Here is a 23,917-nt window from a genome sequence, read left to right on the forward strand (position 1 = left end):
TTTTAAGAGAGAGTTTATGATGGCTCTGATACAAAATAAAAGTATGGAGAGGTTTTGTAAAATATATTTAATTCTTTTTTTTTTTCAAAAAGAAATGCATATTACCTTTGAAAAAAACATAATTTTCATCCTTTCAATTTTTTCGGCCTTGGGCTACTAAATGGGCCCAAAAGTTTAGTTAGCCCATTAGGGTTTTAGTCATTCGTTTTGTCACCACCATCCTATAAAAGCCTAATTGATTCACTCCAGCCGCAGCGCCGTGAGGAGAAGAGCGGACAGCCATTTCTAGGGTTTCAGGATCTCGAGATGGTGGCGTTCAGGGTGAGTTCTCGCATCTTCTCTAGCTCTCTATCTTACGGATTCTAGGAATCCATCTCGTCTCCTTCGATTCTTCTCTCTCTTCCTCTTGTTGCTACGGATGTAATGATTTCGATATGGTTTTATCTGTTCTCGCGCAGTTCCATCAATACCAGGTGGTCGGGAGAGCGCTTCCAACTGCGAGCGATGAGCACCCCAAGATCTACCGGATGAAGCTTTGGGCGACTAACGAGGTCCGCGCCAAATCCAAGTTCTGGTGAGCTTCCTGAGTTGATTGGGCTACGTTATACTTTGATCTGTTGTGTGATTTCTGATTTGGAATAAGGTTAGGTAATTCTATGTCTCTTGTTGTTGATCTGATAGGTACTTCTTGAGGAAGCTTAAGAAGGTCAAGAAGAGTAATGGACAAGTGTTGGCTATAAATGAGGTTTGTTTTCGTTTTACATTGATACTTTGCCTTGCTTATGAGATTTACTTTTCGCTGTGATGAATAATGGTCCAATTTGGTTGCATCATTTGATGTTCTCTTGATCTTTCTCCTGTAATTTAATTTTATATATTTAGTGTTTTACACTTAAGTGCTCGTGTAGTGTTCTCGCTTTGTTTTATCAAGGCATTTGGCATGAGCATAAGGTATTCAGGAGTTAGTGTTGAATGCTTGGAACCGTTGGTTTCATGGATCTGTTGATCCTTTAAATAAATTGGCTAGAGATATCTAACCTGTAATTTATTCTTTTTTTCCATTTAGCACTATTATGGGCACTTTTTAATTGTTCATTTTTTTTAAGTTATGAAAATTCTTTTCCTTTTTACCAACTTTGGATCAACTGTTTTTTGTTTGTGGAAGCTTTCATCTTTTGGTTGTTTTTGGATTCAAAACATAATACGGTAACACAAGGATATTAGCATTTAGCAACCTGTTGATAGAACAGCAGTTTATGTGAATGATAGACCATGCCATGCAATAATAATAAGTGGTATTTGTCTTCAATGTAAAATAAACATACTATATATATTTTATAATCTTACGTCAAGAAGGGTATTCTTTTCATGCCAAAATGATATTTCATAATATAAAGTGATATTTGTGGTTCTAGCAGGAGGTCCTTCTCCCATGACATAACATCGTTCTTTAGGAACATGAAGATATTCATTTGTGTAGTTTTATGAATGTTACAGTTGTCTATATTTTAGTTAGTCAATTATAAATAGTTCATAAGCATTGCCCACTGAGTGCTACATACTCTTATTGATGAATGCTAATGTTTCAATTTAACATATTTGGACTATTGACTAGCTTTCTTGTGGCATTCTTATCAAAACTCTATTTTCTTTATATGTTCTTTTGTCTCACTAACTATCCATGACTTATTGTGACTGTTTTGAAGATCTTTGAGCGTAAACCAACCAAGATAAAGAACTATGGTATCTGGCTACGGTACCAGAGTAGGACAGGGTACCACAATATGTACAAGGAATTCCGTGACACAACTCTCAATGGTGCTGTTGAGCATATGTATAACGAAATGGCCTCTCGTCATCGCGTGAGGAATCACTGCATACAAATAATTAAGACAGCTACAATTCCTGCTAAGCTTTGCAAGAGAGAGTGCACTAAGCAATTCCATGACTCCAAAATCAAGTTTCCCCTGGTGTTTAAGAAGGTCAGGCCACCCACAAGGAAGCTGAAGACCACATTCAAGGCGTCTAGGCCAAACCTGTTTATGTAATTTGGATAATTGTGTTCTCTCGCTTTCTAGGCCTCATGAGTTTTCTTGAAGGTGGATTTTAGTTGAGCTAAGAATATGCAGCCTTTTTCTTTTTAATTTCCAACAGGAATTTGATTCAGCAAGCTATTTGCAGAACTGTCAAATTTGTAGTTGGAAAGTTTCCAGTAACTTCGTTTAATTAATCGTTTCATTTTGAGAGAAGTGGGCGACGATCTTATATTTGATTTAATGAATCATGTTGCTTTGTTTAATTGTTGTAGGCTGAGCACGATTTTTGTCTGGACCATGTATTAGTTGCATACATCCTGACAGTTCTAATATTCATATTGGTGGGCATTTTAGAATCCCAACCCAGTCTGGGATCATTTGATGATTGTCTACGCTTTTATACCTCTTTTCTTTTTCTGTTCATCAACCACAGCTATTGTGAGCCTCGTATTTATTGCGAGGTTTCTTTCCATATCTCGGATGCCTCTTTTGGGACTGTGAGACGTCAGCGATTACAAGCTTATTGTACTCGGGTAGCTAATTATTAATCCAGTATACAGATTTGCTTTCTTAGAGTTTGTGAAGCATTTCTGTTCTTGTAGATAACTGATTGGCATTACTATTTCTCTCTGAGTGAGAGATTTTGTTCTCATTTGCATTACATTCTTGATTCTTATTAGCTAGCGTTTGGTTGAGGATAACTTTTAAATTAGTTTAACTGTACTTATTTTTTAAACATACAGAAGAAATCATATCGATTTTGATAATTATAGATTTTAACTGTAAATTAATACAGTGGTATAATTATATTGGATATGATGTAAAAATAATAAATTTAAGGGAGATTTTAGTGACCGACTAAAAAAAAAATATATTTTTTATATATAAAAGAGATTATGAGAACATAAAGAGAAGACGAGAGAGCAATTCAAATAATAGTTTAATTAAAGTGATGTATTTTACGACTAAAATAGTAATTAGATTTTATTAGTACATATTAATTATTAGATAGAGGAGAGAAGGCTGGTGTAAGTAATAAAGGATATATTAGTGGTAAAAGTTTACTGCTAATTGGTCTGGAAGAAAAGTGATCCTTAGTTTGTTTGTGAAAATTGCAAAAATTAAATTAGCGCAAGACGACTCCGCTGGGGATCGAACCCAGAATCTCTGGTTCCGTAGACCAGCGCCTTATCCATTGGGCCACGGAGTCGCTGTGGGAGATGAGATAAGACAATTTTTTTGTTCATCTTTTTCATATATATATAACACAAATGTTCCTTTAGACCCAAAAAGTTGTAGCCTGGTGGATCCCAGTGACGGTAGTCCGAACCATCGCCAACTCCTCTTCTTCTCCGAAGATTGACTGCCATCTCATCGACCTCGAGAGCTCGCGAGCCTCTATTTCACGAATCCTCAGCCCTCTTTAGGTTCTAGTCCTACGGAAAGATCTCATCTTTGTTTTGAAGAATATTCGAAGAATGGATTGATGGGTATAAGCTTGCGATTTCCCTTTTTTCCTGTTCAATTCTGCAATATTACCTGAATTGCTCTTTTCCTGATTGTAGTAGAATTTCTACTCTCTCAAATTATGATGCCACTATCTATTATTTTAACCCTGAGTAGGGTTCTTGAGTCGCTCAGTTGTTTGTTTAATTGCTTAGAAGATATCAGAAGACAAAGATTATGGAGTACAATGTCGCAATGCTAATGTGGTAGGTACTATTTAATATGTGATCTACATGCTTTTGGTTTGCATTCAGGTTAGAACCATTCAAGAGTATTTAAGTATGGAAGAAGACAAATTTACATTTTGAGACAGTGATGACACTTAGGGTTAGTGTAGCTAATAAAAGATTGAGAAGTTACTTGTTCTTGTTCTTTTTTTTTATTTTATAAGTGATGTGTATGTCTACCTAAATTTCCTATAAAACAACTGGGAGTAATTATCAAGAACACAAGCAACAAAATGATGGACACTAAGATTTGATATTTGTATGATCAATTGACATGGTTTGTGGGTTTGAACTGATAAAGAGATGTTTGGACTTTGAAACCAGATCAAAGGTAGGACAGTAGTCCTGTTAGCTGCAAAGGACAAGATGTTATCCTCAGATGCTCTGGTTAATCCATCCGACTTCATGGTCAAGTGTGATTCGGTTGAAGAAGATGATGACTGGGTGGTAGTTAAGAAACAAAGAATCACCATTTTTATTCCCCCACCGTCACCTGTAGTAACTCAAGCTGAAAAACCAAATGCACGATATAAGCAAGATAAGTTTCGAAATAACAGGAGTAAATTATCAAGGACATCAAAGAAGTCATGCCGCAAGCAGTCAAAGATTGGAACCAAGAGACCTGCTGCCACTCTTACTGAGAATGATGCTGAAATTAATAGTCACAGCAAGATATTCTCTGCTAACCCTTCTGAAAAAAGAGATCCACCTAATGGTCCAAGGATGAAGTCTCAAAGATCTTCTCATAGTCCTGTTGCCTTACTCGACAAAGAAGCTCCGGTTAATTGTGTAGATCATGTTAATGGGAAGCCCTCGATGGAACCACTATCACTGGATCATGCTTTTAGAAGTGGCAGTATAGCGCGTCACAATAATGCAAGAACAACAAGATCCTTAACAATGGGAGGTTACCCAAGGATGCCAATTGGTGGTTCAAAATTTGTGAATCAGCGAATGCGAGCATTGCTTTTTGAGAGAAAGGTCGAAGGCTTGGGTGGGCTGAAAAATTGGCTGGTATTATGTGGGCTGAGTCGATTTATACAAATCTTTGAGAGAGAAAAGCTGGGTATCTATCAGTTAGTTGGTCTTTCAATGAGGAAGCTCAAGGACATGGGTGCAGATGCTGTTGGCCCAAGGAGGAAGCTAATTCATGCTATTGACTGTCTATGTCAGCCTTACAACTTTTAAGTCTCACATTCATGCACTATAGATTAATAGATTTGAGAAGTTTTTATCTCTCTGCATTTCCTTTTATATGGATTTCATTGTTCTACTGGATGGGAAAGGAACTTGATGTGGTTGAATTACGTCTTGTGAGGAGGCTCCAACTTATGGTCCTATGTTTCCTTTTCTGCATCTGTTCTTCAAAGGCAAGATATGTTGGCACATCAAATTGAGGAAGGCCTTTATCTTCATGCTCTAACACTCCATAAGATCCAAGTACTCTGCCCCACCATGTTCCAAATAATCAGGCCAAATTTAATTTTATGCCATCACCTACCCTTTTTAATTCTTAAGTAGTTGTTTATGCAATCTTTCATCTACTATCTGATTTTTGGTACAGGAAATATATGAATGCTACACATATCAGTGATAGTTCAAACATGATTTATGTAAATTTGGTTGGGGGCCAGGGCTTTGCATTGCTGGAATCCAAGATGGCACCGAATATGATCCTGAAGAATTTCTCAATATGGTGATCAGAGTAAGTTGCGGAGGCTCTGATCTTTTTCTTACACAATATGCTCACTGCCTTGTTAAATTTTATGTGATCATGAACTCAAAAGCTCTACAATTGACTTGTCCACAGTATTGGTATACAGACAGCAAGTTTTTAATGGCTTCAGTTGTTGGCATTCTTTTTTTTCTTTTTGTTAAAGTCGGCGAATAGATGCAAAACATTGCCGTAGTCGTTAGCGGAGGACCTCAGGCTGACGACTACTTCAGGCCTCCTATATCCCTCACGGATTCACCGAATCCCTCCTCCGCCTCCAACTTTGGAAACATATGCTATTCTCTTGCTAAAAGGCACGACTCTCTTTGCATCTCTTACACTTGCTTCTTTACATTGACTCTAAAGAACAGTTTTATACATATAATATTAATTTTTAGTTGGGCCTATGAGGTGACTGTTGAAATGTCTAAAATGAATCTCTTTATAATAAATCTAGGAGATCGCAGTTTGTGAGGAGGCTAGTTGGGTCAAAGTACTCCACGGATAAAAGCCACTGCTCACACATTCCAGTTCTGGGCTCTTCGCCACCTGCAAGGCTGCACTCCCATGTGTCATTGGCCAAAGACTTAACCCTTACGTAATTGCTATACTCACATTTAGTCTGTTGAGCTGTACTTTTCTATTGTCTTTTTGTACTACACTACACCTTCTTCTTCGTCTTATATATCCATCACACCTCTCTAGGTCTCTCTCTCTCTCTCCTCCTCCTCCTTCTTCTTCTTCTTATTTTCCATGGGGACTGTTGTTGAGATGCCATTTCAATGGAGCATGGCATGGGGGCTAGTGTTGAGTGTGGTGATCCTGTGGTGGGCTGTAAGGGTTCTAGACTGGGCCTGGTTAAAGCCCAAAAGGTTGGGCCGTGCGCTACGAGCCCAAGGACTCCGCGGGACAGAGTACCGCTTCTTCTACGGCGACTTGACGGAGAACGCCCGGCTCAATAAGGAGGCCCAGTCCGAGGCAATGCCACTCTCCCACGACATCGCTCCACGTGTCGCGCCGCTGTTCCATCGTGCCATGGAGGAGAACGGTGTGATCCTTGATTTTTTGCAATTACCCACTTATACTTTAACCTTATTACAAAACAAAACACCATATTTTAACCTTAACCTTAACCTTATGCGATGATTAAAATAAAATTGCAGGTAAAATATCTATTACTTGGTATGGGCCAAATCCCAGAGTGACCATCAGTGATCCAGCATTAGTGAGGGAAGTTCTAGCCAACAAGTTTGGACACTTTGAGAAGCCAGTAATAAACCCTCTTACTCGACTCTTCGCAACTGGACTTGCAAGTTGTGAAGGTGAGAAGTGGGCCCGGCACAGGAGGATTCTTAATCCTGCTTTCCATCACGAGAAACTAAAGGTTAACAATTAATTTACTTACTATGACTTCATTGATAGTCACAAATGTAATGTGTTGCGAAAGTTATAAGTTGTCTCCTCAAGTCGACAATTAACTTTGCTGAGGTATTGTCTTCTTCTCGTTAGCTCATGCGTTTGATTTTGTGGCGTTCTTGTAGCGGATGCTGCCGGCGTTTGCTACGTGCTGCAGTGAGTTGATCAGCAGATGGCAGAAGTCCGTTGGTTTTGAGGGATCATTTGAGTTGGATGTTTGGCCTGAGCTCCTAAACTTGACAGGAGATGTAATCTCTCGAACGGCATTCGGCAGCAGCTACGCAGAGGGGAGACGCATCTTCCAACTCCAACAAGAGCAAGTTGAGCTCGCCGTTCAGGCGTTGCAAACTCTCTACATTCCGGGTTACAGGTCTGTTCTTCATCATCTTTGTATGTGCATTGTGCGTGCACCTCGGCTAATAAGGGAATATGTTTTTTTTTTTTGAATCTTCGAACGTAATTAGTGAATATTCTTTATTCTTTCAGAATTTATCTGGTATTAATTTTTGAGGTAATAGAAATGATCAATATTTTACGTAGGTTTCTTCCGACCAAGAACAACCGAAGAATGAAAGAAATCAATAGAGAGGTCGGAGCCCTGGTAAAGGGCATCATTGGGAAGCGAGAGAAGGCTATAAAGATGAGAGAAGCTAGCAGCAATGACGACCTACTTGGTTTCTTGATGGAATCCAATCTGAAGCATTCCCACGAAAACAACGACGCCTCCAACGCTAGGATGACCACCGAAGAAGTGATCGAGGAATGCAAGCTGTTCTACTTCGCCGGGCAGGAGACGACGGCGGTGCTGCTCACGTGGACAATGGTCGCTCTCAGCATGCATCCGACTTGGCAGGATAAAGCAAGACGAGAAGTTCTGCAAGTCTTCGGAAACGACTGCCCAAGCTTATCCGATGGTCTAAGCCGGTTAAAGATCGTGAGTATAGCATTACGATTCTTTCCACGTTTTCCTGTTCATTAGTTCACAAAGACGAGGTCTTGTGAATAAAATTAATTAAGCTCATGCATGCAAACGTACGATTGCATGTCGATCGCAGGTGACGATGATTCTGTACGAAGTACTTAGGCTGTATCCCCCTGCAACTGTTCTTGTTAGGAAAACATTCAAGAGAATGGAACTCGGAGGCATAACTTATCCGCCAGGAGTGATGCTCTCACTCCCTATAATCTTCATCCACCATGATCCAGATGTCTGGGGGAAAGACGCCGGCGAATTCAATCCGGCGAGGTTTGCGGAAGGGATCTCCAAGGCAACCGTGGATGGTCAGGTCGCCTTCTTTCCCTTCGGCTGGGGGCCCCGGACTTGCATCGGCCAGAGCTTTGCGTTGCTGGAAGCCAAGATGGCGCTGACCATGATCCTCAACAATTTCTCGTTCCAGCTCGCGCCGTCCTACGCTCACGCGCCCTATCTCGTTGCAACGCTGCATCCTCAGTACGGTGCTCAGATTAAGTTGCAGAGGCTCTGATCGAGATCGTTTTGTTTAAGCAATTGATGCTCGATCACCGAAGTCAGAAGCGCTCTAGAACTTGGTGGAGGAAAAATTCACACACACACACACACACACACACACACACACACACACACACACACACACACATATATATACACGCAGCTAGTTGATCAGGATTCAGGCTTCATATATAGTTGACATACTTTTGTGTTTGTCATCAAAATAGTTGTGAATCATATGGAATAAATTGCTTGTGCTTATGACAGCAAGTCTAATATATATATATGGCTTCAGTTGTTGGTAGGGCTGTCAAAATAACGGAGGAGGCTTGAGAAAACTTGATCAAGCTCGGCTTGAAATATGCTCGGTTGTTAGTAGATTTGTTCGTTAAACTGTTCAACGTTTTATTTTTAATTTTTACAGTCTAACAAAATATTAATTTATTTTTTTATCTCAAAAGCAATAAGTTCGATGGTTTTTTTATTTGAGATATTTTTTTTTTCAATATATAAAATACTAAACAATTCATTACGTGAAGAAGCTTATTTTGTTGGCAAAGTCGGCGAATAGATGTCAACATTTGGCGACTTAATTGTAGTCGTTATCGGAGAACCTTAGCTGACGACTTCAGTCTCCTATGTCCTAATTTAGAGCATATATCGTGCTCCGGAAAACAAAATTTACTATGCGGACCTCTCGCACCTATATCCTCCGCCGATTCTTCCATACCTCCATTGCCGACTCAACCAAATCCCACCTTCCTCCTAAACCCAATGCCTTCTCCTCCCCGGAGCGGAATAACAATACCAGGAAAAGGAAATCCAAGAATAAGCGCAGCGCCGTACCCGAGGGTCTCGACCTTGAGGTGGTGCGATGGAACAAAGCCATCACGGCCCACATGCGCGGCGGTCGCTGCGACATCGCCGCCCAGGTGTTCGACAGAATGCCGCGCCGGAGTACCGTATCCTGGAACGCCATGCTATCTGGATACCTGTCCAACGGCCGGTTCACCCTCGCCCTCCGCCTATTCGACTCCATGCCCTGCCGTGACGTCGTGTCATGGAACACCATGCTGCACGGCCACGTCTTGAACCGCGAACTCGCCTCCGCCCGGCGCCTGTTCGAGGAAATGTCTGAGAAAGACACCGTGTCTTGGAATATAATGATCTCCGCTTGTGCCAACAATGGCCTTGTTGAATTAGCCAGGGAATTCTTCGAGCGCACCCCGGAGAAGAACGCTGTGTCCTGGAATGGAATTCTCGCGGCATATGTACAAAATAGTCGCATTGAGGATGCACGAAAATTGTTTGATTCCAATCCTCGCTGGGAGATTGTGTCCTGGAATGCGATGATTGCTGGTTATGTTCAGAAGAGGAGGATGGTTGATGCACGGATGCTGTTTGATATGATGCCAGAGAAGGATGTTGTATCATGGAATACCATGATTTCAGGGTATGCCCAGAATGGCAATATGGCCGAGGCGAGGTGGTTGTTTGATAGTTCTCCTCATCGGGATGTGTTTACCTGGACTGCGATGGTCTCTGGCTATGCTCAGAATGGAATGCTTGAGGAGGCTAGAAAGGTTTTTGATGTGATGCCAGAGAGGAATGCAATCTCATGGAACGCAATGATTGCTGCATATGTGCAAGGCAGGATGATGGACAAGGCGAAGGAGTTGTTTGATGTGATGCCATATAGGAACATCAGCTCATGGAACACGATGATCACAGGTTATGCGCAGTCTGGGATGATAGAAGAGGCCAGATTAATTTTTGACACCATGCCTCAGCGTGACTCGGTTTCATGGGCTGCAATGGTTGCAGGATATGCACAGGGTGGATTCAGTGAGGAAGCTTTACGGCTTTTTATAGAGATGGGGAGGAGTGGAGAGAAGATGAATAGATCCTCATTCACCTGCGCATTGAGTACATGTGCAGACATTGCTTTGCTGGAGTGTGGAATGCAGGTGCATGGTAGACTTGTTAAGGCTGGTTATGGAATGGGTTGCTTTGTGGGAAATGCACTTCTTGCAATGTATTTTAAATGTGGCACCATAGATGAGGCTTGCAAGGCATTTAAGGAGATGGAGGAGAGAGATGTGGTGTCATGGAATACCATGATTGCAGGTTATGCCCGACATGGTTTTGGAAAAGAAGCACTGGAATTTTTTGATATGATGAGGACAACGGACACCAAACCGGATGACATTACAATGGTAAGAACTCCTTTGCTTCCACAAAATAGTGTCACACTGACTCCGGTTTTATAACAATTAATCTGGTAAAATACTAGTACCAGATTTATTCAGTTAGATATCATAAAATGTTGCTCACGTCAGTATTTGGATCATATATACATTTTTCTAATTTTCCATTTATCTTTCCAGGTTGGAGTCTTATCAGCATGTAGCCATGCCGGTTTAGTGGATAAAGGCATATCTTACTTTTACTCAATGCATCAAGATTTTGGTGTGACAACAAAGGCGGAGCACTATACTTGCATGATTGATCTTCTGGGCCGAGCAGGACGCCTGGAGGAAGCCCAAGCTCTTATGGGAGAAATCCCATTCAAACCAGATGCAACTATGTGGGGTGCTTTACTAGGTGCAAGTAGGATTCATCGAAATGCTCAACTAGGCGAGAAGGCTGCTAAAAGGATCTTTGAGATGGAGCCTGATAATGCTGGTATGTATGTCTTACTTTCAAACATATATGCAGCTTCAGGAAAATGGAATGATGTAGGGAAGATGAGAGTGATGATGCAGGAGAGAGGTGTAAGGAAAGTGCCTGGATTCAGCTGGATTGAAGTTAAAAACAAAGTTCATACCTTTTCAGTTGGGGACTCGATTCATCCTGAAAAAGAGAAGATATATGTTTTCCTAGAAGAACTGGATAAGAAGATGAAAAAGGCAGGTTTTGTATCTGCTACAGAGATGGTTTTGCATGATGTGGAAGAGGAAGAGAAAGAACATATGCTTAAGTATCACAGTGAGAAGTTAGCAGTTGCATTTGGAATTCTAAATGTTCCTCATGGAAGGCCCATTCGAGTGATCAAGAATCTTAGAGTATGTGAGGATTGTCACAATGCTATCAAGTATCTATCTGCCATTGAAAGTAGGTTGATTATCTTGCGTGATTCCAATCGTTTTCACCATTTTAGTGGTGGATCTTGTTCGTGTGGGGATTACTGGTGAAGGTAAACATGTCTACAATAAGAAATGAAAGAAAGCTCTGGAAGAACTCTCAGATTGCAAATCTTCTGATTTGAAGATTATGATTGTACAACAAATTGTCCATTATCATGCAATTTTAAGGAGAAATGAAGAAATGGAAGAAAATTTTGTTGATCACGAAGAACCATGATCACACATAGCAAGCTGGATTTTGAGACTGAGCTTACAATTTAGTCGATCTGGCAGAGGAGATAAGTGCATTTAAGCACAATTAGCGGAATGACCTCAGAGAGCCTGGGAAGTTGTGAAATAACAAAAGCTGGCATAAAATTTGACCTGGGCAAATCACCAAAGGACTATATAAGGATGTCTTATGATGATTGCTGTAGAGCTATGCAGCCTGTCTTTGTGTTCCTTACTAAGAACTGGTGTGCTAATGTTGCTGGAGGAATTGGATTTTCTGCCGGTTCCAAACTAGGCATGGATTGCAAATTTCAAATTGGTTGCTACGTTAGTCAATCTGATATGTGTAACATCTTTAATAGGGTGCAACAAGGATGGGACGATGCTGTATCATGCTCCAGGCAACAAGTCAGCATAAAGTACCATGCAATTGGCTGAAAAGTTCCATCTCCTTGAAAGATATTGCTTACTTCACAGCAGATAATTGCTTAATCATAGTGTTATAGTCATGATGCAACTCATCGTCGAAGAAACTCATATAAAGAGCAGTTGACTGGCTATTGTCAATGGCCAAGTAGTAACTGATGATGGCTGTGTATTTCCAAGAAACAGCAAGCTAACTGGCGGATTGTCAGTATCTGTAAAAGCTTCTTAACAGCACAGACGTGAAATACCTCAAACTTCGAAATGTCGAGGTCATATAACCATGCTGTAAAGTGTCTATGATGACTGGCATGGAGAACAAATTATCTGGAGCACTGATAGGTTGTTTTGTCAAAATTTTATATTAAACTGAACGATTCAGTTGATAGACAAGGTAGTTTGTGTGAAAATAGTAGCTAGATGAACCTCTGTATTATCTAATCTGGAAGCGCAATATTGTTTAGTAACTCAGTGAAGATTGAGTTACACTGTTGTGAGAATCATTTATCAATTATCATTGAATGCAATATTATACTTGTATTCGATTTCATTCTTCATCTTTTTTCCCTTACCTTTTCCTGACTATAAGTTCATTGTATTTTTTTCCTATATCTTACAAGGAATTGGGTTACACTCAATATAATCTTATGGTCATCTACGAATAATTCAAGGTTGCAAACCAAGTTCAACAAAACTCAGCTGCAATGCAATCATTAGTGGCGCCGCCACCAATCTAATTGAAGACGGTGGTTTTGGCTGTAACATCGCCGACTCATCCGAGTAATTCGAGTCAGGAGTCAGGACCGGTTCAGTCGTTGCCAGTAAACCCTGGACCGGCTCACGTCCACCCTCAAACTCTCAGTCACAAACGAATCCGGTTTATTATCCCGACCGGATACTTTTAATCTTTCCTTTTCCCCTAAGGCACGAGCTCGATTTAGGGTTCCATACGCCTCTACCTCTCTTCTCTCTCTCTTCCCAATTCTTTCTTCGGTCGTCTCCTTGGTCCGCCATGGGAACCCCAGAAACGTCTCGCGAGCCATGTCCGGATCGCATCCTCGACGACGTCGGTGGCGCCTTCGGCATGGGGGCCGTGGGTGGCTCCGCCTTCCACTTCATCAAGGGGCTCTACAACTCCCCCAACGGTGAGCGCCTCGCCGGCGGGGCCCAGGCAGTGCGCATGAACGCCCCGCGCGTCGGAGGAAGCTTCGCCGTCTGGGGTGGCCTCTTCTCCGCCTTCGATTGCTCCATGGTCTACCTCCGCCAGAAAGAGGACCCCTGGAACTCCATCCTCGCCGGCGCCGCCACCGGAGGTTTCCTTCAGATGAGGCAGGGGGCGGGCCCTGCTGCCAGGTCGGCGCTCTTTGGCGGCGTCCTCCTCGCGCTCATCGAGGGGGCGGGGATCATGCTCAATCGCTTCCTCAGCGCGCCGCAGAATCTTCCGCCGTTGATGGAGGATCCTGCTATGGCTGGTGGAGTTCCGCCGAATATAGCTGCCGTGATGGCAGGAGCCGGAGGCGGCGGTGTTCCGGCTGGGTACTCGCCTCAGACGCCGGTGGTGGAAGAGAGTTCTGGTGGTGGTTCTTGGTTTGGAGGACTCTTTGGGGGCGGGAAGAAGGAGGAACCAAAGGGCGGGAGTGGAGGCAGCAAGACGGAGATTTTGGAGAGCTTTGATAGTCCCAGTGCACCGATCCCGAGTTTTGAGTATAAGTAGAATGATGATGCTGGCGTTTTCACTTTGGAGAGGGTAAGTTGCAATTTTTCCCTACAAATTAAAGCTTGTGTCGTTGGAGTATTTGCTAGTATCATTTCCCTTGCATATAATTCTGTGGGGTGGTATAGTAGCAAATCAAGTGGTGCGTTAAAAGCAACTCGATTATAAAGTAAATTCTTTATAGGCTTACCTGCTGGTCGCTTTAGGTGATCTTATATGGGAGCTAAACTATCTTTTGAAATTATATATAATTCCATTGTTTAAATATGTAGAGCAAAGCTATTGATTTGACTTCTCTTATTTTCCTAGTTCCAACATATTTTCGTATCGTTTTTATCTTATGTTACTTTATCTTAATATAGAGTTATTAGATTGCTAATCTTCATGGTAACTTTTTCTCTGGTAATCTGTGATAATTTTGTAATCATGTCTTGCTATTGTCTAATATCCATTTGCTTAGGCTTAAATTTTATCTGTAATTTACTTTCTTAGTGTGATGAACTTAGCATTTATTTCTGTATAAATTGCCTTCCCTCTTATTAGCTCAAACTCAAGTAGATTGGGCATGTATTCTCGTGTTATCCATTGATTTTGCCAGTGCTAGTGGCGCATCAATTAGGCATGCATGCTCAAAAGTTAGCAATTTTTGTAGTGTATAAATGGGGGAAAATCTGTGATGTAGTGGTAAGGCTTGAGACTTTATTCCTTGGTGGCACACGTTTGAGATATAGAAACAACCTCTCCAATTATATAAATAAGGGCAGCTACATTCCGCTATCACGTTGGGCAAAACTTTTCTTAGTCATTTAGTAATATTTATGGGGACTTAGCTGTTAAGTTACTGCAGGCAAGTATATGTAAAGTTTAGTATATAAAAATCCAATAGTTCAAATTTATTCAATTAGCTTAAATTTTATATAATAAGGATATGCTATTAGTCTTCAGATATTAGTATTAGTGACTAGGGTTAACTATAGTAAACAAGCCTTATGATATTAAAGGCTAATCTCTTATAAAAAGAAATTAACTGTATACTAGCACCAATAATTTGTGATGTAGTTAATACATAGTTCAACATGATTAGAATCCATACACATTTTTTTCCTCAATATCCAGTAGTTTTGCTATGGTAATGAAATGATTTTGCATAGGTTTGCATTTGAATATTTTATTGTTCATGCAAAGTTGAGTTAGGCATTGATTCATATATTGTTCATACATGGTTGTATTTGATGAGCTTCGTTTAGCTGTCTTATCTTTATGCTTAGATGGATACAGCCCTTAATCAAAAGTTGTCTCCTTTCTATCATTGTGTGGACTATTCATGTGACAGGAGGATTTTTTTAGGACATCTTTTTATTGTTATTGACCTATTTTGCAATTATGAATGTACGGAGCTCTTCCCACCAATTGGATCTCCAAAAGGAAACACAAAGAAAAACTGCTTTGTAATTCTCACTGGAAGTCCATTTCCTGTATGATTTAAGTTTCCTTGGAAAGATGCAAGGGCTGATTTACATGGAAGTCTATTGTGAAAATCTGCTTATTCTTTCGGAGCCTTTCAACTCCTAGTTGTGCTCTAACCAACACCATAATTGTTCGAAGGCTTATGTTGTACTGTCTTTGGAGAGTAGTCCATTCTATTATAATAGTCTTAAGTCTCTAAACATTAATATGCCAAGTAATCTAGGTGACAATGTTATTCTATCTGTGTAGTGAAATTTGGGTGCTGAATTAAGGTTGACCTGCATAATGGCCTCCAAAGAGCTGCTCATCTACATTTCATTTGCTTAAATACATATACGTGCTGTTGGTTTGTTTTGAAATATTGTGTGCTTGCAAAATCTCACTTTCTACTTTTCTTTTCCTTGAAGGAATTCAATCGTAATGATGGGGTCAATATGTTTCCTGAGAACCAAGCATGTAGTTGGAAGAAGCTTCGAATGCTGCAATAGAAATATGCCTGCATGGATTAAATGAGTTTTTTTTTTTTTTGCTTGATCTGCCTCCTAATACTTTTGTTTGTAGCACTTTTTATATAGTGGACACATATTTAACGCAATAGTCATAGTAGTGACGCACTATATCTTCAGATGGAAGTATCTGGAAAATAAACTTTTCTTGGCCGATGTACTGAGTTGTTTATGTGGCAAATATTTTTGTTACAAAAGTGACTGTATTGCCCTTCTTTTCGTCTATTTCCACCTTTTTCTTTGGTCACAAGCGTTGCTTACACAGGCGTTTTGATTCATGTTCATCTTTTTATGAGATACCTGGATATTTTACAAGCTAAGATGAATATTATTTTCTATTACAACTGCGCAACATGAGAAAATAATTATGCACTACAGAATAATATAGTTATAAATTTATATTGTAAAAAAATAGTTTTGCACTTTGTATAAAATAACTATGCACTAGAGAATATAAAATTTTTTTACAGAATAATATAAAATTATAAGCTCATATTTTATTAAAATAATAATATATTAAAAAATATAAATAGACACTATAGAGCAATGTAAGGATTAAAAAAATCATGACATACTACTCGTTTAGGAGGTGATTGTGTTGTATCCATCTTTATGGTAATGCCTTTTTCTTGTCTTCTTTGTTCCTTTCTGGGTTATCTCAATGCCAAAAGAAAGCACAGACCAAAGAATTAATACGTCTCAGACTATCAATATTCTTGAGAAGATAATAATTTTTCATATATTGGAACTGCACCGCTGAGAGTAGGAATGAGGACCAAACTGAGATAAAAGTTTAGTACCGGTAGGTCGGTGTTAAATGTTACATTATTAACTTGGAAGAGACCTATCGCCAAACCAAACAGATCATGAATAGTCGATTATGAATAAGTACACAGTTAATTAAACTACAATGATTTGGTTGGTTTATATTATTTGTTCTGGAATTAATTAATCCACACTCCATCTTCTTCGTATCCTTTTCTATTTTTTATTTAATAAATTCATGATGGAACCAGAGTGGCATTAGAAAAATAAATAAATATTTATTCCTAAAAGGAAAATGAACAGTCGCAGAAAAATATTTATTTGGACTCGAAAAATCCACGACCTTCTTCTTATCTTTTTTATTCTTTTATTTTTATTTATATATTTTTTGGGTAGTTGTTGACGAAGAGTAGAAGGAAAGGAAGCAATGACCCCATCAACCAACCGCTCGCCTTCGAGGGCGACTTCGCTTCTAACGTCGAGGCTTTTTGCTTTTAGATCTCTTGCTCTCCTCTTAGGGTTTAAATCCTTCACGCCTTGCCCACCCAAATCCCGCGTAAAGATGACGGTTCGAGTCCAATTCTCGTGATAACAAGGAGAAAGAAGAGATAGGAGGAGGAGATTGAGGTAAACGATCTCGTTCTCTTGTTGGATTTTCCTGCTAATTTTGGTCTAATTTCCTTCTTAATTTGTTTTTGTTGTCTTCTTGGTCCGTAATTCAGAGGAAGATGGAGGTGTTTGGTCCCGTCACTCCTGGCCAGGTGTGCAAATTACTCGTTTGTTGTTTTGCCTATGAGAGAATGTTGAGAGGTGTTTATTGTTACTTTAGAATTGCTGTTGAGCTTGGGGGGATGGTGATTAGGATAATGGTCGGACAAACAGTTGATATGTATTAGGCAGTTTCTCGAGGTCTTTTACATATCGATCTTCCATTTATATTGTCCATCTTATTGACTCTCATTTCATGGTTGTTTACTGGAGATTTGTCCACACTCATATGAGAATTATGCCGTTGGTGACCTTCCACACTCTAATGCGGCAGCCATTCCCTTGAGTTACAGTCCACATCTGCCTTACATCTACACTTTGTAGGTTTTGAAGTCTATGTGGATGTATTAATGTTTTCAAATGGCAGAGATTCAGGAAAGTTAGATGGCTTGATGTATTCGTTTTCATGTTTGGATTTTGAATGCATCCAATAGGTAGTTTTAGTGCATTGTCATCAACTAAGTGTTTGCTTCCTGTTTTGTATGAAAAGTGGAAACCACATATTTGCTTTATCCTGCAAGTTTGACTTATATTTGTAAATGTTTAGTGTTATCTTGTAATGCAAAATTGCAAGTGCTGTAATTATGTGTCATTTAATGCTTAAATAGTCTATGAGAAAAATATTGTTCCTTGTGACTGGTAAATCCTTATCATTTCCGATGAGGCTAATGGTGACACCCTTTTTGCTATTGTTGCAGGTTTCCTTTTTGCTTGGCTTTTTTCCTGTTCTTATAGCATGGATCTACTCAGAAATCTTGGAATACAAGAAATACTCTCCTGCAAAAGTGTAAGATATCTATTGCTATCACAAGGCCATCTGTTACAAAGTAATCATCATGCATCTGTAAGTTTTAGCATACAACTTTGGGATAAGTGTTACATAAACTGAATGGAATTGACATTCCTCTTAAGAATGGTATTAGAAGCTGCTAATTCAGAATTTATTTGGTTTCTATGGGAGATCATATTAATGAACTGGAAAATAGGAACATGGAAGTTTTTGACCTTTTTTTTCGTTAAAGATGTGCTGTTGTATTGGCTTTCCAGTTGGTATTCTGAAAAATTGATATGAATATTTAAGGTTGCTCGGAAATTTTTTGTGAAATGATATGTCCAAGAGATCTTATTGTCTAATTTCAATGTTTGAACTGAAAACCTATATGTTTGAGATTGTATCTTTGCCAATGAATGTTTACAGGAGACTAATGTTCCTATAATGTTATTTGTTCTAAATGTCTTAAAGTCTCTATAGATTATCTTTCTTTTACATTAGACCTATCAACTTGTGTCATATTTGTAAATTTTTCAGAACCCTCTTGAGCTATCTTCATGGTTCTGTATAATTTACTATTGTCTTAATTGCAGTCATTCGGACTTAAATTTGGTCGAGTTGGGAAATGGAACGATCAAGGAGGATGACAGGGTGGTATTGCTTGAAGGAGGCATATCAAAATCATCAGCTGCGAAGTTTCAGAATACATCTGTTAGAGCAAATTTAATCAGGTTACTAGATGGACATGTAGGAAGATTTTGTAGTTTTTATTTTGCTCATTTAGATAGTTAATACTAATATTATTACTAATGTTGTGCACTCTAGGTTTATGACAATGGATGAATCTTTCTTGCTTGAAAATCGTGCTGTTTTAAGAACCATGTAAGACTTCAGCAATTATTTTTGCTTCTCATAAGTCATAATTGACAAGTAATCAAGTACTATTCCTTTCCCTTGATTAACTTGTAACTATTCTGCAGGTCAGAATTTGGGATTACTATGGTTTACTTTTACATTTGCGATCGGACAAATTTGTTCCCAGAAACTTCCAAGGTGTTTACTGAAGCTTGACATCTGAATTAAGTATATGCTGGCTAAAGTGAATTTACAACTTGTTGCCCTATTCATGATAGTTGTGTCTTTCCCCCATACTGAAAGACATACATTTAGAAAGTATTATCATTCCTGACAAAGAAATTTACCAGTTTCCATTCGCCTCTGTGAAGCAGCTGCTAAGTTCTTATTGCAGAAAAGCTTCATAAAGGGGCATTTTATAGTTGATGCTTATTAGGAGGCATATTATCATGGTAATTATGGGCTCCTGGTAGTAGGCTTATCTTAATGTTTATTTTGTTACAAAAAAGCTTGGAAAAAGCTGAGTCCATATATGATGCTCATTTAAAGGCAGTATGCCTATAGTCTATTAAATCAAAAGATTGAAGTTGATCTTTTCTCTTTGACCTAATTCTGAGCTTAGGCTTAACTTGATGACTGTGATAATCTTTCCAATGCATCAATTCTTGTTGATTCAACACTCTGGGTATTTATTCTTGTGGCATCAAAGGAATTAGTTATTTAATTGTGTCCTTGTACTCTCACGGTCTTGCCTCCTTCAAACTTTAGGTTTTCCCATCAATATGCATGAGAGGCTAGAATTATCTATAATCCTTCATTCATCATCATTACCAATGCATAGTTTATAAAGTAGAAGTAAAACTGTAAAAGGAAAAGGTCCAGTACATAGGAACCGTCATGCCTATTGTTGATTGGGATTGGAGTTGTCAGTAAGCAAGTTTGGCATATGCAACTACAACTACTATCTTTACTTGATAAGGAAAATGTAATGTTTTCTACTATAAAAAAAAAACATGTGTTGTTCTCGCTGTTGTGCTTGTCCCCAACATGTGGGGTCTATAACAATTTATATCTTGTTTCCACTTCAGGTATATTAAATAGCTCTAAATTTTCTGCATAATTATATAATGATACTGTGTGCTTACAGAAACTACTTTTTTCCTCTTTGCTTGTACTTGGTATATGATTTAATATCTGCAAACTACATTAGCAGTTTTTGTACAGAAATGCACCCCATGTATTTTTGTCTTTAAGACTAAATTAAACTGTTCATTTATCCTGAGTGATCTCTGACTTTGACTTTGCCAGAAATACAACCGCGACCTCTTTCTGTTTCTCTACATTCTTTTAATCATAGCTTCGGCCCTGACTTCACTCAAAAAGCACCATGATAAATCAGCATTCTCTGGGAAATCCATACTTTATCTTAATCGTCATCAAACTGAGGAATGGAGAGGATGGATGCAGGTTTGAAAGTTATATTTCTTCCATTAAGTAATTATAAAGTTGGCAGTAAATATGTTCATCTTTATCGCAGTGCTGTAACTTCTTGAGGCCACTATGTATTATTAAATGATCATATTTGTTAAGTTCTCCTTTCTGCTCCAGCCTACATCATAGTTTAACGATACTGTGTATTGACCAGAAGACAATTTAAAATCCTTGTCTTATGATTAAATTTCACAATGTTAAGATGCATGGGATGGAAGTAGAGTGATTCTATTATGTTTGAATTTCATGACGTTAAGGAGGACAATTCCAAATATCATTTGCCAAACATATCTAGGGGGGAAAATTATTTTTTGAGTTCAAAGGCTTCTCTCTGTTATTAGATAATGATGTAGGTAGGAGAGGTGGTCTCATAGTTTTCTCCTTAGTTCAAAAACTTATGTTAGTAATTGTGCCATAGAATTCTTATTATATCCACACTATAGTAATTTAAGTACATTAGTTGTACTGAATGATTGTAGGACAAGGTGACATACAGATTGAATGGGGCTGTGCATCCTGACATTTTGCTTATTCATAACATGCTAAAATATATTTATCTGTGAAGTATAGATACTGATTATCCAATCCCATTCATTTGCCCCAGGTCTTATTTTTAATGTACCACTATTTTGCTGCGTCAGAGATATACAATGCAATACGTGTTTTTATTGCTTGTTATGTTTGGATGACTGGATTTGGGAACTTCTCATATTATTACATACGGAAGGATTTTAGCCTTGCACGGTTTGCTCAGGTATTCTTCATACATTCATCTCTTGGAATAGTGTCTGATGCTTTCCTTTTTTTGTATATCTGACTATCTGCTTGGGATCGTAAAGAATTATCCTTTTCAAATGTAGATGATGTGGCGGCTAAACTTCTTCGTGTTTTTCTGTTGCATTGTCTTGGACAATGACTATATGCTGTACTATATCTGTCCAATGCACACACTCTTCACTCTTATGCTATATGGGGCACTTGGAATCTTCAACAAGTACAATGAGATCCCATCGGTAATGGCTGTGAAGATAATGTGCTGCTTTTTTATGGTGATTTTAATATGGGAAGTCCCAGGAGTTTTTGGCGTTATATGGAGTCCTTTTACTTTTCTGTTAGGTGAGCAACCTGTGTAGTGTTGTTTGCGTTGCAATAATCTTATTTTCTTTCATCCCCTGTAACATTTGCAATGTTGCTAACCTTTTTGTATGCAGGATATAAAGATCCAGATCCTTCTAAAGCAAATTTACCTCTCTTGCATGAATGGCACTTCAGATCTGGTCTTGATCGTTATATTTGGATCATTGGAATGATATACGCATACTACCATCCAACTGTAAGTATTTTATGTTCTGATGAATGTGTTTAATGAATCAAGCATACTTCCGTTAGTTTTTCATTGCATGTGTAATGAAAGGTTACTTAAAGTTTGCCTATTTTTTATAATGACAGGTTGAGAGATGGATGGAAAAGATTGAAGAATCTGAAACTAAAGTGAGAGTGTTAGTCAAGTCGAGCATAGTTACTATTTCCTTGGTGGTAAGCTATTATGATGCTTTTACCTGGAATACAAAGTAGTTCCTTGATAAATACAACAGGATTATGCTAACATTTGTTATACTCTTGTAGGTTGGTTACCTATGGTATGAGTATATCTACAAGCTAGACAAAATTACATACAATAAGTTCCACCCTTACACATCGTGGATCCCTATCACGTGCGTATTGAAGATAATTGCTCAACTTCACATTTGCAGGATGATAACTGTCAAAAAATTTTGTCTGTGTTTATTCTTTTTAATGAAATAGTATCTCTGGTTTCAATTTATTACAGGGTGTATATTTGCCTGCGAAATTTCACCCAGCAGCTGAGGAATTTCTCTTTGACTCTCTTTGCGTAAGAATATTTCTTGATTAAAATACCTCAAAAGCTCCTTTCCTTTGAGTTGTGGATTGTAGATGTTTGCCTTTATTCTTCCTAACATCCCATTACATTTCCCTTTAGGTGGCTTGGCAAGATTACACTAGAGACCTATATTTCGCAGATTCACATTTGGCTAAGGTATGGATTCTTGCTTCATTTACACACACAAAAAAGAGAGTATTGCAAGTATCTTCTCAAATTTTGTCTCTTCAGAAAGATGGACTAGTGTCATACTTAAGTTTGGTGGTCTTTTGACTTTAAATGGGTTAGCTTAGAGAACAACTTTATAAGGTTGCACCACTGTTAGTGATCGGATCCCTTAAACAACTTATTGGACTAGCTCAGACTTACTTGACAAGGCATTTTGATGTCTCTTGGAGAACTGCTGCAGGTGTCATGTTGCCAGTGACAATTGGAAACAGCATGAATTTTAACTTCACTGTTTATCTAAATGGATCTGCAGGTCAAGCATGCCCAATGGACAGCCCAAGTGGCTTCTTTCGTTTATTCCTGAGTACCCCATGCTCAATTTCATGCTTACTACTGCAATCTATATCTTTGTAAGTTTATTTTACTTTAAACGGGCTAAGTTTTTCTAATGAATTTGGTCAGGGAATTGATTAAAATGTGTTTATTGCAGATATCATACCGTGTATTTGATCTTACAAGCACGTTGAAGACAGCTTTTGTTAGTAGAGACAATAAACGCCTATTACAATATTTTGTTGCTGGACTAGTCATTTCACTTTGCCTGTATTGTTTCTCGCTGTTTCTTCTTCACATCCCCTTCATATAGGTAAGTTAGACAACTAGACGTTTCAGTCAAGATCTGACAAGCATTGCGAGCCTTTTTCCTTCTTTTTCCTTGCTCATTTCATTATGACTGCTTTAACCAGGGATAACTTGCTAGAATCAAAACGCTTCAATTCAAGGTTCCCTGCTTGTCAGCAAAATATTCAACTTCTGCTTACGCTCCATGAGTTCTTCCGTCACAAGTCCAAATTATTTTGGAAGATCACAGATGCAGGACAACGTTTTTCCTCCTCGGGCTACCGTAGATAAGTTGGAATATCATGGGTCAGATCTGTGAGGCAGCGTGGTTGCGAGCTTCAAAACTTGTTAGATTAGATGGTCATATTCGTGGGAACAGCCAGCCATCCTTAGGATGTAAACAGGACGGAAGCAGTAGCAGTTGGTTCACATTTTTCCAAAAATAAAGAGAACTGTAATGTAATGTAATGTAATGACATTGTTGCTTTTATATTTGTAAAACAGGATTTCTGAGAAAAGAGAGATCATTTTTAACTGAATATTTGCTACCAAACTCCTTTCTTAATAATTTCTTCCAGCCTTCACTCCAGCTCTACCCTCAAACTAGGGCACACTGTAGAAGCAATTAGGATAATTACAAGCTAATAGCACGTGATAGTTCACACTTCACAAATTCAAGCTCCCTAATACAACCGAACATCATATACATTCTCAAGACTTAACTTATTGAGTTTTATAATG

At 38.8% G+C, this 23,917-nt stretch overlaps 5 protein-coding genes and 1 non-coding gene across 8 annotated transcripts; 5 read left to right on the forward strand and 1 right to left on the reverse strand.

Moving 5' to 3' along the window:
- Positions 1-220: 220 nt before the first annotated feature.
- Positions 221-2,299, forward strand: LOC140786138 (large ribosomal subunit protein eL20-like). Its single transcript, XM_073134362.1, has 4 exons — positions 221-321; positions 459-574; positions 682-745; positions 1,707-2,299. The coding sequence occupies exons 1-4, from the start codon at positions 307-309 to the stop codon at positions 2,046-2,048; spliced, it is 537 nt and encodes a 178-aa protein (XP_072990463.1). The 5' UTR covers positions 221-306; the 3' UTR covers positions 2,049-2,299.
- An 874-nt stretch (positions 2,300-3,173) lies between these two features.
- Positions 3,174-3,246, reverse strand: TRNAR-ACG (transfer RNA arginine (anticodon ACG)). The gene has a single exon. It is a non-coding gene; the product is annotated as a tRNA-Arg (tRNA).
- Positions 3,247-3,323: 77 nt separating this feature from the next.
- Positions 3,324-8,671, forward strand: LOC140786670 (cytochrome P450 CYP72A616-like). 3 transcript variants are annotated; one of them, XM_073135274.1, is made up of 8 exons: positions 3,324-3,526; positions 4,094-5,474; positions 5,650-5,797; positions 5,941-6,531; positions 6,647-6,867; positions 7,025-7,269; positions 7,440-7,833; positions 7,955-8,671. In XM_073135274.1, exons 4-8 carry the CDS (start codon positions 6,237-6,239, stop codon positions 8,381-8,383), a joined length of 1,584 nt encoding a protein of 527 aa, XP_072991375.1. In that variant the 5' UTR covers positions 3,324-3,526; positions 4,094-5,474; positions 5,650-5,797; positions 5,941-6,236; the 3' UTR covers positions 8,384-8,671. The 3 variants fall into 3 exon arrangements, with proteins under 3 accessions (XP_072991375.1, XP_072991378.1, XP_072991376.1); XM_073135277.1 differs by having other exon boundaries at positions 3,398-3,526; positions 5,334-5,474; XM_073135275.1 differs by lacking the exon at positions 3,324-3,526 and having other exon boundaries at positions 5,054-5,474; positions 5,941-6,081; positions 6,189-6,531.
- Positions 8,672-8,971: 300 nt separating this feature from the next.
- LOC140786668 (uncharacterized) lies at positions 8,972-11,687 on the forward strand. Its single transcript, XM_073135272.1, has 2 exons — positions 8,972-10,583; positions 10,755-11,687. Exons 1-2 carry the CDS (start codon positions 9,054-9,056, stop codon positions 11,559-11,561), a joined length of 2,337 nt encoding a protein of 778 aa, XP_072991373.1. The 5' UTR covers positions 8,972-9,053; the 3' UTR covers positions 11,562-11,687.
- A 1,344-nt stretch (positions 11,688-13,031) lies between these two features.
- LOC140786672 (mitochondrial import inner membrane translocase subunit TIM17-1) lies at positions 13,032-16,030 on the forward strand. The gene is made up of 2 exons (XM_073135278.1): positions 13,032-13,893; positions 15,735-16,030. Exon 1 carries the CDS (start codon positions 13,159-13,161, stop codon positions 13,858-13,860), a length of 702 nt encoding a protein of 233 aa, XP_072991379.1. The 5' UTR covers positions 13,032-13,158; the 3' UTR covers positions 13,861-13,893; positions 15,735-16,030.
- Positions 16,031-17,005: 975 nt separating this feature from the next.
- LOC140786669 (protein REDUCED WALL ACETYLATION 3-like) lies at positions 17,006-23,715 on the forward strand. Its single transcript, XM_073135273.1, has 17 exons — positions 17,006-17,225; positions 17,321-17,359; positions 18,065-18,153; positions 18,732-18,869; positions 18,964-19,020; positions 19,119-19,191; positions 20,302-20,460; positions 21,089-21,238; positions 21,345-21,600; positions 21,696-21,817; positions 21,934-22,020; positions 22,111-22,199; positions 22,316-22,378; positions 22,487-22,543; positions 22,869-22,965; positions 23,046-23,201; positions 23,302-23,715. The coding sequence occupies exons 2-16, from the start codon at positions 17,327-17,329 to the stop codon at positions 23,199-23,201; spliced, it is 1,626 nt and encodes a 541-aa protein (XP_072991374.1). The 5' UTR covers positions 17,006-17,225; positions 17,321-17,326; the 3' UTR covers positions 23,302-23,715.
- Positions 23,716-23,917: the final 202 nt, after the last annotated feature.

Source organism: Typha latifolia, chromosome 4, assembly GCF_019914945.1.
Source record: "Typha latifolia isolate L0001 chromosome 4, TyphaL0001v2, whole genome shotgun sequence".
Classification (NCBI taxonomy): domain Eukaryota; kingdom Viridiplantae; phylum Streptophyta; class Magnoliopsida; order Poales; family Typhaceae; genus Typha; species Typha latifolia.

Bases quoted from the DNA above. Each gene is read 5' to 3' on its own strand.
- LOC140786672 (XM_073135278.1), top strand. From the start codon at position 13,159: ATGGGAACCCCAGAAACGTCTCGCGAGCCATGTCCGGATCGCATCCTC.
- LOC140786670 (XM_073135274.1), top strand. From the start codon at position 6,237: ATGGGGACTGTTGTTGAGATGCCATTTCAATGGAGCATGGCATGGGGG. The intron at 6,868-7,024 runs GTTAACAATTAA...GCGTTCTTGTAG, and splicing joins TCCATCACGAGAAACTAAAG to CGGATGCTGCCGGCGTTTGC. The intron at 7,270-7,439 runs GTCTGTTCTTCA...TATTTTACGTAG, and splicing joins CTCTACATTCCGGGTTACAG to GTTTCTTCCGACCAAGAACA.
- LOC140786669 (XM_073135273.1), top strand. From the start codon at position 17,327: ATGGAGGTGTTTGGTCCCGTCACTCCTGGCCAG. The intron at 21,818-21,933 runs GTAAGTATTTTA...TTATAATGACAG, and splicing joins ACGCATACTACCATCCAACT to GTTGAGAGATGGATGGAAAA. The intron at 22,544-22,868 runs GTATGGATTCTT...ATGGATCTGCAG, and splicing joins CAGATTCACATTTGGCTAAG to GTCAAGCATGCCCAATGGAC.
- LOC140786138 (XM_073134362.1), top strand. The intron at 575-681 runs GTGAGCTTCCTG...TTGATCTGATAG, and splicing joins CGCGCCAAATCCAAGTTCTG to GTACTTCTTGAGGAAGCTTA. The intron at 746-1,706 runs GTTTGTTTTCGT...ACTGTTTTGAAG, and splicing joins AAGTGTTGGCTATAAATGAG to ATCTTTGAGCGTAAACCAAC.
- LOC140786668 (XM_073135272.1), top strand. From the start codon at position 9,054: ATGCGGACCTCTCGCACCTATATCCTCCGCCGATTCTTCCATACCTCC. The intron at 10,584-10,754 runs GTAAGAACTCCT...TTATCTTTCCAG, and splicing joins AACCGGATGACATTACAATG to GTTGGAGTCTTATCAGCATG.